This window comes from Anopheles merus, chromosome 3L (assembly GCF_017562075.2).
Source record: "Anopheles merus strain MAF chromosome 3L, AmerM5.1, whole genome shotgun sequence".
Taxonomy (NCBI): domain Eukaryota; kingdom Metazoa; phylum Arthropoda; class Insecta; order Diptera; family Culicidae; genus Anopheles; species Anopheles merus.
The window spans coordinates 8,673,759-8,687,526 of record NC_054085.1 but is presented as its reverse complement, the minus strand read 5'-3'; the positions used below and the strand labels follow the sequence as shown (position 1 = coordinate 8,687,526).

At 43.0% G+C, this 13,768-nt stretch overlaps 1 protein-coding gene across 6 annotated transcripts in view; it reads right to left on the bottom strand.

The window, feature by feature from the left end:
• The window catches only part of LOC121599705 (nephrin-like), a 250,036-nt gene extending 238,124 nt beyond the window's left edge, over nucleotides 1–11,912 (bottom strand). For 2 of the 6 annotated variants that reach the window (XM_041927725.1, XM_041927730.1), the window contains exons 1-3: nucleotides 11,185–11,870; nucleotides 9,659–9,915; nucleotides 4,556–4,612 (exon numbers count right to left, since the gene is read on the bottom strand). In XM_041927725.1, the coding sequence (XP_041783659.1) occupies nucleotides 4,556–4,610 (55 nt within the window). In that variant the 5' untranslated portion in view covers nucleotides 4,611–4,612; nucleotides 9,659–9,915; nucleotides 11,185–11,870. Of the gene's footprint in view, nucleotides 1–4,555; nucleotides 4,613–9,658; nucleotides 9,916–11,184; nucleotides 11,871–11,891 lie in introns of those variants that run through there. The other 4 variants (XM_041927728.1, XM_041927726.1, XM_041927727.1 and 1 more) reach the window with 4 other exon arrangements.
• Nucleotides 11,913–13,768: the final 1,856 nt, after the last annotated feature.

Here is a 13,768-nt window from a genome sequence, read left to right as displayed (position 1 = left end):
TTATAATTCTCTGATAATTCACTGAACAAAACTCAAGAAATAAATGAATAATTTCCAGTGGCTCTATTCTATATCCATATCCTGCATAGGTAACTATTTCAGTTACCTATTAAGTTGCATGTAGCACTATTTGTACCGATCAAAGCCAGCGAGTCACGCTCACGCCTGCAAACAACGCGATAATAGGCGCGTTCCAAGAGCCCGCCAAACATCACTTAGATGCATTAATTGTTTGTCTACTATACTCGACCCATCCCGCCAGGAATCGTGTTAATTAAATTACCCTGTTCGAACCACCCTCATTGACACCTTCATTGCTGTTTGCTACACGCTCCAGTCGAGTGTAAATCGTTCGAATTCACGCTGCAGTGTTTCGCGCAAATCATGCTGTACAACCTTACCTCAATGGTAGCGCTACCGCACTCCGCATGACACAACCGATCGAAACAAACTAATTAATAGTGGGTTCTCGATCGTAACTTGAACTTTCCGCACCGTAGTTCCCGGGCAACCGAGTTAATCAGACGTCACCAAAGCACGTGCTGCAACCGTTCACTTGCGCACCCTCACACCGCTGGTTCCGGTGGGAAGTGTTTTCTGAAGCAACAACCCTGATTTTCATTTTCATAACCCAATCCCAATGAGCGCCATTTACGCAGGATCATGCGAACCATTTGGTCTCCCGACAAGGAGAAACCTGTCGGAGACGGAGAGACGATGGAGGGGATCAACGAACGGTGCACAGTTTGCAGGACAGTTTTGCTGACGTGGCAAAGTGTCACCGGATGGAAAACTGGGCAGCTCGCAGATAATAATGCTCCTCCATAAGCTCCGTCCCGAAGAAGGTGGGCCCGAGTAACAGCGACAGGTTCCGCGGGTGGAACCGGATGGGTCGTTAGCAAACCGCTCGACCGAAAGGCTCGGACCGGTATCCTTGCCGTTCGGTTCTGCTCCTCCCCGAATCATCTCGCAGCTTCCAGCAGGTGAGGCAGGTTATTAATCAACCCGCGAACAAGTGGAAAATATGTTCTACCCCGAACATCGTACATCCGGCAGCACGAAGACACCGAACGCCTGGGCCGCCGCCTGCGCCCGTTGGCTAACCGTCGACAGGCTTCTCGCGGGAATAAATTAGTTTTCCTTTCCGCACTCTCGATTAACTTCCGTTGCACGTGGGTGGATTCGGTGACGAGTGGAGCGGGGCTCGGGCGCGGGGAGTGACGCAAGATCGATGACTTTCGCCTTCTCGGACCTGATTCTACATGACCGGGAACGTGTTGCGGATGAGGTGCCACACGGTGAAAGAGAAGGCAATGGACTGGAGGGTGTAGCCTGCCGGTGGCTCTGTAATTGATTCGCAAGGATCGTTTTATTGATGGTGTGTGAAGATTTGCGAAAAGCTCTGCATTATCGACGGTGGTAATTCGATAGTAGGGCGTCTCGGTAGTCTTGGTTGTGGGAGACGATCGCATTTGGCCGGCACCAGGTTACACTTGCCCAGCCGGATAGGTGTATTATTTATGGTGTGATAATTATTATCCTTTCACAAAAGAGCCAAACAAATTGCACATAAGAGTGTGGAGAGAAAATATGGTGGTTGCGGTTTACTACTTGCTACGCTAAGCTTTTAAAGCTCAGTTATTTTTTATCAAAATTTGGTTAAGTTTTTTATAAAAAAAATTCAATTATTTTGGAATAAGTTTCAGTAAGTAATATCTTAATTAAATTCACCAAACTATTGTTTCTACACTTTGATCTATCTATCAATGGCCCTTAGTAACATCTTAACGAATGTCCTTCCATATCATCATACTTCAGAGTAATTTTAAGGTTTCTATTGATTTGTTAATTTTGAACTAATTTTAATTTTCAATGCTCTAGTTTTGGGATCCACTGGAAAATTCCACTATGCCTATGATTTCGCAAACCCCTACGTCGTGTTATTTTTTAATAGATTTTTAATGGAATTATTTTCACACTTTTTTAAATGCATGCTGGCTCCAGATCGTGTCGTTACAATTTGTGCAATGTAGTCTTCGCGCGGCCTTTTCCGTACTAGTGATGGGTAAATTCAACAAAAATCCGGAATCGCTTCCGAATGACTCCGCCAAAATTGGAAGCGGTTCCGGAAGGTAGGTGCAAAACTCCGACCTCGGAGCCGTCTGGAGCCGTCTGGAGCCGTAGTAATCGTTGGAGCCGACGGAGCTGGTTGGAGCCGTCGGAGCAGTTGTAATAGTCGGAAGTATTCTGAAGCGCTTTAATTTCCCGATATAAGCGATAATTTAAAAAAAACAGCTCACGAGTAAAAAAAGAGTCTTCTTCATTAATTGCTCTGAAGTTTTTTTTGTGTTTTTTTTTTCAAAAAAAAAATTAAAAAAATTGTTTGCTCCGTATACATATATACTTTAATTAATTACTTATATACTTTATTTTTGAAAAAAAAAACACAAAAAAACTTCAGAGCAATTAATGAAGAAGACTCTTTTTCTACTCGTGAGCTGTTTTTTTTTTAAATTATCGCTAATATCGGGAAATATCGGTAACACCAAACCGTACAGTCGTCAACTCGTACGACTTAACAACATGCCCGTCATGGGTTCAAGTCCCGAATAGACCGTGCCCCCATACGTAGAACTGACTATCCTGCTATGGTAAAAATAAGTCACTGAAAGCCAAGCTCACTTCACTAGTGGGTACAGACAGGCCTTGACCGACAGCGGTTGTTGTGCCAAAGAAGAAGAACGACTAGCGGCTCCGGACGGCTCCGACGGCTCCGACGGCTCCGACGGCTCCAACGGCTCCAACGGCTCCAACGGCTCCGGACGGCACCGGACGGCTCCGGACGGCCCCGGACGGCTCCGGACGGCTCCGAACGGCTCCGACGGCTCCGGGCGGAACCAACGGTTTGAATTTTTCGAAATCGGAGCCGGAGTAGCAATGCTCGGAAGCGATTCCGAGCCGTTGGTGCGATTCTGGTTACCCATCACTATTCCGTACCAATACATTCACACATATTACAAAACTGTCAGTTCCCATAATCCGGTGAAACGCAATTACAAAACGCTTATGAAACATTTCACAGACACAGACTATGGGATCTAAAGAGCGTAAAGAGCGTATTTTAGAAGAGAGCCGTAGAGTTCAATTTACATCACATAAAGTTCTCCCTTAATAGAGACTCAACAAAGTATCTAAAAATCAAGATCAAGTGTATATTGCACTGTCTTATATTTGAAATTATATAATGTATTCGTTCGTGCAGTTGCAGTTCGGTCTCATTACAAATAGCTTTGACATATCCGGGAGAAGGTATCAGAAATCTATCATTCTTTCAAAGAGTTTACCTATCATACCTTAAGAGTTTACGATAAAAGTTTGTAATGTCTACATCAATGGCCATAAAATGATAATAGCGATTTCTTCCCAAAACGAAAATATGCATCCGATTCCTTGCAGCACAACGTTATTTGCTAAAGATCAGGACATACTATACACAAATTCAGAAAATTATGGAAATCAATAAGTTGAACATAGTTTATCGAATTAATGCCTTTTCATCTTCCACTTCCCTAATACTTTAGAAAATTCATTAATTCCTGATCCTTGCTTTAGCCCACCTACTGTGCACTGACTTATCTTTGATGCGTCATTACTTCTCAATTCCACGAAAAGGTTCGTCTCCCAACGCTTATTGGTACCAGCACCCATACACACACACACACACACACACTCTACTACTCAATCAACTTTTATCACCCTCACTACCTCATGGACACAGGCAGTGGACAAATCCGAGGAACCCGGTCGACTCCACACATTGAATACAGTAAATGACACATCATCAAACAGAACATCAAACGCCGTTCCGAGGACATCTCTATAGCAGACCATTCCCTAGATGGGTGTTCCCAAGCGGGCGACACCGGAAGGTTTGGGTGGCTGCTGATATCAGGAAACTACCCCTTCGTTTGACGCGCCGCGCCGAAACACCGTCCTGGAACGTCGCACGATTCCAAATAATCAATGAAAGAAAGACGCCTGGTGATGCTGCCAACTTCAACATTCCGAGATGACACATCCCGCTTTCCCGTCTCGGTGGTCAATGCGTCCGTGTCCAGGGGCTTAAGTAATTAAAGTGCGAGAAAATTATGTGTAATCTAGCGTCACCGGCAAACACCCTCCCTTTTCGGGCAAAGTTTCATCTTCATGCTACCTTGCCGGCAGTACCTGTGGGTGGTTTATCACAGGACACCCTACATGAGAAGGACAAGCGGCTGCATTACATTAGCGATAGGACATCTCGAGACCGAAAGAAAAAAACAAACAAGAAGGTCAAAAGGACCCGTTGGCACAGGCGCCAGCAGTATCGCACCGAGAAGCTGCGGAGGAATGCCACCAGATAGCAGACGCAGAGTAAGGACCGATGAGGACCTCCGGGCGTAACACGTAAAACAGCTAACATTTCTATCCTCTCGTGAGGTCTGTCCTTCGGAGCGTCCCTAGGAAAGGTATGACGGAAAGGAGCGAACGGGGAGGCTGGTCGGGAACCACTTACCTGTTAATATCGTTAAAACAGCCCGTGGCAGCTTCTGTTGAATCATTTTGGTCATTCCTGGAAGTGAAAAAGGTACAAAGAAAGGCATCGCATCAGTTAACGGAAAGCTTAAAGCAAAGGCAAATAGAAACCACTGTGTGTGCATACAAATCACACCACAACCGCCTGGTGGTTTCGAGTGGATCTGAATACGTCCCAAAATCTGTCCGTGTTTGATAGTGCGCAAAAAAGGTACCGGCGGGAAGGGTGAGGGGACCGTATGCATAAGGGACAAAAGGAAACAAAATGAAGTTCAAACATACGATGACCGGCAACCGTTTCAAAAATGGGGAGAAAAAAAAACTCCATTCGAGCGATATGTTGAATGTTTTCCCCATTAGAGGCAAGATTTTAAGCGAGAGAGAGGAAGAGAAAAACGGGGGTTTCCCCCAATTCAAAGGTCCTTACATGATGATGGGATCCAACTCATGTTCCCGTGCATGTGAAGAGCTTTCGATGTAAAATATTTACCATACACTCTCTTCCCTTTACACTTGCCCTGCCCGCTCCCACACTAACAAAGGATGACACACAAGACGAGAAGGCCAAAAGGTCAAAAGATTTGTGGCATTGGAGGCGACTGGAAGGAAACATAATAAAAGTAAAGCAAAGGTAACAAAGGTTTATTTTGTCACCATTCCAATCCCAAAATTGCTCCCCTCATCCTTCTCTCTCTCTCTCTCTCTCTCCCGTTCTCTTACACTACCCATTCCAATTAAGGGTCATAATTGTATTGGCGTTCGAGTTCATCACGAACTTTAGGACATCACCGGCGGAGGTAGAAGGTGTTGAAAGTGTGCCCTAGTGGCGTGCGTGTGTGAGGTATGTATGATGCACTGGAAAGCAAAAGCTCATAAAAATGTATCACCAAATTTGAAGTCATTAGCATGAATCACCTACTTCCTGGGATGAAGTTGAAGGGGTGATGCCAAGAAAGCTCGTAAAGCTTTGCAGGTTCCGGGCTAGTTTCTTCTTTTTTTCTGGCAGGGGCTTGTCAGACATCAAAAAACGTTAAAAAAAACTCGTCTTGCTTTATTACAGATACGATACGATCGCGTATCCATGATCGATGGATCGAATTGGGCCGCCAACATTTCCAGCCTCTTTATTGATCTTTCTCTCGTTCCAGCAAACTTCCGGTTCTTTTTTACGAGTAGTGAGCTCCGAAAAAACAAACCTCAAACCAATCAATCTTCATGGCCTACGCGACGGCTTACGGGCACTCGATTCGACACGGCAAATGCACGATCGTGGTTTCTGTATGCACTCTTCGTGCCGATGGTTTTGCTGTTTTTTTTTTCTAGGTTAACGCTGACTTAACCTTTTGCATGCCACGTACTGGGGGTCCAGCTTTTCTAAGCAGCTTTTCTTTCTGTGTATGCGGGGTGAAGTTGTTTTTTTCATTCTGTGATTGAAACTAACATACTCATCTCAGTGTAGAAAGCGTAAGCATCGAACGAAAGAGAGCTCGCATGACACAGTACAGGTAAGCAAATATCATGTTATACAACTGTTTTCCCCCCGGTTGCGCTTAAATGTCCGTTTTGCATTGTCTTGGTTTTGGTTGAGCTGAGTGTGTTTTTGCGTTTGTGATTGGAGCGAGCCCGAAGAGAGGTAGTGCGTTACTCAACCGATGGTAATGAAAATCCGATCTTTCCGCCGACGCAGTAACACGAAACCATGTCGCAAGCTGGCCCGAGTTTCGTATCCAGTTTTTTTTGCTGCATTGTATTTTTTTTGCAAATGGACATCGCTTTACGTCCAAGTGCTGATTGTGAACAAATAAAACAATTCTTGGAAGGTGTCAGATGGTGACACAATTTTTAGCACGCTTTCATCTAGATATTTGCATTACAGGGATACAGTGTTATGCGCACAAAATTACAAACAACTTAACTCAACGTTCACAGGACAGACAGTCCGTATCATGCACCATCTTTTGTGCTGTGATTTGTACCTGCTCCGTGTTTATTTCATCTCGGCACCCTTCCGCCAAGCAAAGCAAGCAATCCGTTATATCCTGAAAGCAATGGCAATATTCGGATCGACTTTCCGTATCAGCTCCGTTACGATTTTACAGCCCGCGCTGTTGGCACAATGTTTGCTAGGAAGGTGTCCAAGCGGGAGAAACGAAATCCAATCCACCACCGAGCTTTGGCCAGAGCGCGTTTTGGCCATCGGATCTTGCGGGAGTATCGTATGGCAATGGTAGTGACACGCTTAAGACCCGAGTTTGTCATAAGACGTTTGCCTCGATCTGCGATAGAGCAGGGCGCGTGACATTTGAAAACGGCGACTGTACGAGAGTGTATGTGTGCATGGGGTCTTAAGTTATCTGTTCCACCGGTGTCTGTCTACCGTGCGTATCGATCCCCAAACTTGATCTAAGGCGCACCAAGCGGTGCCCTGAAAAGGAGTGTAACGGAAGGGGTGCTCGGTGTTGGTTTACATGGTTTTCGGCCGAATCTCGTCCAATTATGGTGAATAAATCTGATTGATGGGATGTAATTTTTCAGAAACAGAGAAGCAAACACACTGGTCGGTACGATCCAGTTCTTTGCTACAGAAGTAGTGGGGATAGGGATTGATAACGGTATAATCGGGAAAGGGGAGAAAACCAAAGAGTTTAAATGGTTCTTAAATTGGGTGTTGAAACTAAACAAACAGAGGACATGTTTTGTTCAATTTGAAATGCTATTATTAGTAACTAAGTCTCATCATTAATTTTATATGATTAGCTATATGAAAATATTTTACATTATATAAAATAACATGCACTATTAACCTTGTAAAGTTTTAAACGAACGTTAGTTTGATAAAAATATGGTACACATCTAATTAGGAAGATAACAATATTGTAACAATTTGATTTTATTCGTGTTTACACTCAATCAACCAATTAATCAATCAATTGCTGCAATATTCATTATGCTCTTTGCTTTTCATTACGCTGCAATTGTATGCATTTTAGAACTGAAGACAACCACGTTCACTGACACTGATTTCAAACTCACTACGGATCATACTCTGATATCGTATCTCGTTCAATTATAGAGCAGATCGCAAATTTATCACATTCCTGCAATGATTGCTGCATCTTACTCTGTTCAAGAACTGATATAATGTTTATTGCAGGCTAATAACTAATTTCAAGCTTCTTCGGTTCCAGAACGCACTCTGAACGTAAATCTGGTATTGAGCTTGTAGAAACTCGATTGCTGATTGCTGAATAATAATGATGTTAAGAATCGCAAACATCGGCAAAAATGCTATTCCATTCCTTTAGCCTCTTAGAAATCTTTCCAGAACACATAACGTAACACAAACATTGCTGCTGCCATTTGGTGAAGTTTAACAGTCTAACGCATTCACCTCAAATCCAACCACCACACTTCAACTCCAGACAGACACCTTGTAACATAAATGGAACGTAAATTTAGCAAAACTGATCATTTTTCTTTCGTACACCCCCGACATACTTCACACTCTTGAGACTCTTGCTTTTGGAACCATCCCACCATCCCAGAACAGATAACATGTATTTTTAATTAAACCACTGCATCGATCTCGGAGGCATCTGGGCCACGTCAGCGGCAAACCGTTCTACATGCTTAAAACCCAAGGGTGGGGGTCAGAAGCTGCTATGAGCTGCACCGAAATCCTGAAACCGAAATGTTCCCCGAGGGTAGGTCGGAGCACGGAAACTCCTGGAAAAAGAATAGAACTTTTGCTCCGACATCGATTTGGCTTCCGGGGCTCAGTGGAATCTCGATGGATGGATCGATAGATTTTAAATTTTGAGCATACGTACACTTTCGTTCAAGTTTTTTATACCTTTTTTCTTTGTACCAAGGATTTTGTGTTATCCAAGAAAATAAATTTGAAGCTCTGCAGTTCGCAGAAAACTTCGTTTAAAGTTCTCGCAAAAGAATGTTTAATATTTCACACAAAACCGAACTGCTCCGCACACGGTGAATGCTGCTCGCAATATGCAATTGAAATGATTTTCAGCTTTTGTCTAGCAGTGGCCTATTAGTTCGTTTCCATTTCCATACCGATGGTATCCCAGATTCGGCAAATGTCCGTCACTTCCCGTAAGCACACAAAACCCAAAACGAGATCGAACACTGTGGAACACAGGTTCGGTTGAAACCGGTCACAGCTGGCGAGAAAGATTAATCGCTTTTTGTGACCAATGGCCAACAACAAAAAAAACCCAAAGGGTAGCAAGGGAGGGGAGCTGGTGCTCCGAACACCAAACTGAACAGAAATCACGGAAACTATACGGGTCACTTGCGAGTGCATGGGAATGGGAAGAGTTCCCGAGAAAAGAGAAAACCGAGGCGCACAGACCGTGGGGTTGAAATCGAAAACGATTCACATCCGTACTTTGGCAGAATGTCAACACCACAGAAGCCGGTCGAATGTCAACGAATGCGTTCGGGCGGCGGGTGGGAGTTCGGGAAGTTTGGAAGGATATGTTTTATCCGGTTGGACGGCTAGGTGGGCGTATGGGTCATATGCATTGGAACATGGTCGCATATGCTGGCGTTTTTTTTTTTGTATGTGTCGTTTTCCAGCTTGCACATGTTGAGTGAAGCTTTAATCTGGCACACGCAGACATTGAAAACCCTTCAAAACTCCTTTATCATAAAGCCTGATAGAGACATTTTACGATAGAATGCATAATTCATATTATGTAAGACAACTTCTCGATGCTGAAGAGAGTTATCAAACCGTCCCAAATGATAAGAAGATGTCAGAAGAATATTAAATAAATATGAAGTATTATAAAATTAAGTAAATGTAGCGTATTTCCAGTAAAATAATCTTTATTGGTAAACATGAACTGTTTCGAATTAAAATTAATACCCATTATCCAATAATAATCATTGGGTTTAACGCTCATATCGACCGTCCCCCTCGTAGCAAGGACTGTCTTGACTATCCGGCTACGTGGCTACGAATGAGTCTCGAAAGTCTGTACAGGCCTAGCTGCTTGTCTTGTCCGCGTAAATCATGCGTTTGATCATAACTTCTAACAAACAACAATGTTATACTTACACTGATGTATCCACAATCTACGATGCATCAAAAAACTGTCCCACCTCACCCAACCAAAACTGTTTTGCACTGCACAATGGAACGTTCCCGTTTTTTCCCCGACACAAAACTTACTTTTAACTCACATCACTCTACATTTTCACTAAACGACTACGGCTTGTAAGTTGCATTTTAATTTGCTTTCTCTCTGATGTAAAACAAGCGCAAGGCACCCAATGCACCACAATGCGACTACAAACACACTCACTCGCCAATCACTGCAATGACGTTGGAAAGATTTTTCATCAGATACCGGAAAGGAGAGAAGGGAAAAGGAGGGTGTACTATCAACCTTTGTCGGTCAGCCCTTCAATTCAACAATGACAAACGGTAGTGAACTTTTGCCCCTTTCCTTTTTGCTGCTGTCGCTGCTGTTGTACTGCTAAATGCAACCGATTTGCAACCAATTTTCCCACTGCACTGTACAACAAACATACACTTTTACACTAGCACGTATTCACACATATACTCACACACATTCCCAGCGTTATGGATGCACTTTTACTGCAGCTCTCATTTTGGACGTGAGCAAGCCAATTGCAATGCTTCCACCCTCATACTTTTTTTTTTAAAGAAAAGATGGTTTTATGGGGGTTGTGCTTTTCTTTTCTACACTCGGCGTAAAATGAAGACAAGACGCACGGGAGCTTCTCTATTTCCGGGCGACGATACACTGCGACGGGGTAAAACAAAAACCAAACGCCCTGTGACTACGATCGCACAAAGACGCCGGCGACACAGTGGTTTGAGATGGAAAAGCGTAACAGCAATACGATCAATGGGAATGGGAAAGCCAACCACCCCGGTACGCTGTTGGGAACCTGGACGGCCCAATTCTCAGCCCCACGTGCGATTGAATTGCGGTTTCGAATTGGTCGAGGTGTGGTGTGGTGTGTGTGCTTGTTTGAGGCTCGAGCTAACCTCGTTGACTGAGCCTATGCTGAAGCGATCCGGGCTGATGCTGGAGGCTGGTTAGCTTCGATACTATCGTGATACATAATCCACCTACTTTTTGCTGCCCCTTTTGTGTGAGCCGTTGCCGATGGTTACAAATGCTTACTCGCTGAGTGTAGCTGTTTTATTTTTGACGAATGATTTTGCTGCTCGATATTTAAAGTTGGCGCTGCTAACGAGATAGCATGCTGCCAAAAGATGCCGGATAGGAGAGGGAAGTGGAAAGATTGATAAGGAGTTGGTAAGTTTAGACGATACATGAACCAGAGTTGTCACTCAACTGTCAATGGCTGCAGACTGTCATCTTTCTGGGTTTGTTTATATCGGATGACAGTTGGTGTGATAGTATTTTGATGCTACTTTTCGAAGGGATTTTGAAAACTTTAAATTAATAGCAGCAAGCCGTCAGTTATTTTAAAATTATAGGTATAATTTATTTGCAAATATGTTTTAGTGCAATAGATCAATCAATTAATAACATCAATTTTAAATTTTTGTAGATAATACATTTAAATTAAAAAAAAAAGAGTTACCAGTTCCAGAATTCCAGAATTCCATTACAAACACGAAGCGATTGAATAATAAATTATTTGTTTTCTGTTTTTGTTCGTACGTAGTGTTTTCTGTTTTTTTTTGTTCAAATAAAGCATTGTATTAAAAAATAAACCAATAGAAAAACGCTTATAACTCCAACAACATTGTTTTTGCATTGCAATTATTTTTCGCTTCTCTTTAATTCCCTTACACCTTGAAACACCCCTAACGTTTGGTAGTGTGCGTTACAAAACGCAGCACCAAATTTCCCACGTGATCGAAAGGGTCCACCTTTAATGCGTTACTTGCCGGCATCGTCATGGCAGAACGGAGCGATGCCAACGACCACGGCGAGAACGACGACGCCGACGACGATATTGACGTTGACAACGGCGGCGACAACGACGACCACGACGACCAAGACGACGACGATGACGACGTAAATACCGGCTTGGATGCGCGCGCGTAAACGCGAACGAGAGCAGAAATACAAAAACAGATCACACACATGCACCGCGCCCGTACGCTGGTTGTTCACTGCTGCGGGATCTCGCGATTACTGAGGAGAGCGAGGCGGCACTGCCTAGGTCCGAACGCACACCACACGGCTCGAACCGGCGTGGCCCTGGCAAGCGAGCCGTAAGCATCAAGTGCGCGGACCAACGGAAAAGGGAACCAACACAACAACAACAACAGCAACAAAAACCTTGTAGCCGACCCACGGAACACGGAGCAGAGTATCGCTCTGGCTCTGCAGAAACCAGTTCTCTTTCCCCCCTGCGAACGGTGCCCAGGCCAACAGAATGGTTCGGGCTCGGGCTTTTCACCGCGAGTTACTCCCTTGCTCCCTTGGGCCGGGTGTACCGATGCTTCGGCAGGGTATGCTCACACTCTCAATGATTCTCTCAGCAAGAGTTGAGGGAGTTGACAACTCATCTCACTAGCTTGGACAGCTGCCTCACTGGAGCTCACAAATGAGGCAACCTCATGCGGACTCACTCGCGTGAGTTTTATGCTGGAACCTTTCACGCAAAACTGTTATATGAAGTGAGGCTGGTGCTAGCAGTGCAAAAACCGTTGCACGTGAACTTCGTCACACTGAACCCTCCAACACCGATGAATCGTACGTATGATACATCTTCTTCTCGATTCGACCGACTCCCTTTTCTCAACACATGCACGCATCGTTACAGCTGTCGAATCTTGGCAGGGGGGCTTCAAGATCTTGCCAATGTTTGCCAAATGTGTGATCATTCTTCGTACTATCTCTTTCTTTCATCAACCTACGATTCGAACGGGTGCTGCTTCTTTTTGAAGGAGCAAAAACCAAGAGAAAACATTAACATATGTTGCCAACATTGCAACACTGTGGAAATGGCTGGATGGAATCATTTTTGAGCCCCATGCTAGCTTACACTTTTCTGCCACTGCGTTTGCACTGTTATTTGCATGTTCTTATTTGTTGAACATCTTTTGCACTCCGCATGGTGCTCGTTGCGCCTTGGCTAAGGAAATTTAATGGTTAATCATTAGCTTTTGTTATCGCTGTAGCTGTGCTCATGATATGCAATATGGTAGCCAAATGTGTTTAATTGTTTGAAAAATAATAATAATAATAACGTGAGTTTAAGTATACGATCAGAGAGAACAGTCCGCATAGGATGGATTGCAAGATAAATAATAGAAAAAAACTTAATACAGGGATTTCTTATTATAGATCATAGCTACAAATTCTGCTTTATGTTCTGAAGATCACAAAAATTTTCAATGCATAGCGAATCGTTTCTATGTACTGGGATGAATGATGCATTATAAGTTAATACTTCTACCGTTTCAACAACAGAAATGAAGTAAGCTTGCTTCATTATAGTTAAAGTTGAGTTGAGTTAAAACTCAATTAATTATTGTAGTAAAATGAACAAAACAGTAGAATTACATTTCATACTGTACTTCATGCTCAAATTACTCAATCTATCATATGAACGATCTTTAAGAGATCTTATACTCCAAAGGATACAAGTTTTGTATAAAAAATAAAGGCTATGAGATATCATAAAAAACGAAACTATTTCGACTTTAGTCGGTACTAATCAAATTATTGATTGCCGATGAGTGCAATATGATTAAGTTTGAATAAACAGTCACGTGTTTAATCAGAGTATCAATCATTTCCAAGTTGTGAGAGCAAAACTTCATACTCGCCATAAAAAGCCCAAATATACCCCCCAAGGCTTTCTGTGAACATATTGTAACGGAATAAATTGACAATAAAGCAAATATTTGATAACATACGAATCAATTTTTGAACAAGCTAGTTTGAGTATAAAAATTTTAATAATTCAGGATTGCTCATTGGTTCTAAAATTGATTTCAACCCTTTTTTTATAATTCCTGGATATCTTCGAACATATGTATTTATTTTTCAATAATAATAACAATAATACGACACACATAATGAACTACGTGAACAGTCACAATTACGTTAATGCACTAAATTTTATTTTTGTAGCAGATTACCGTAATATTATGGAAATGTAATCGCATGCATCATTGATGAGTTATTTGTGAGGTATTAGTTTTGTT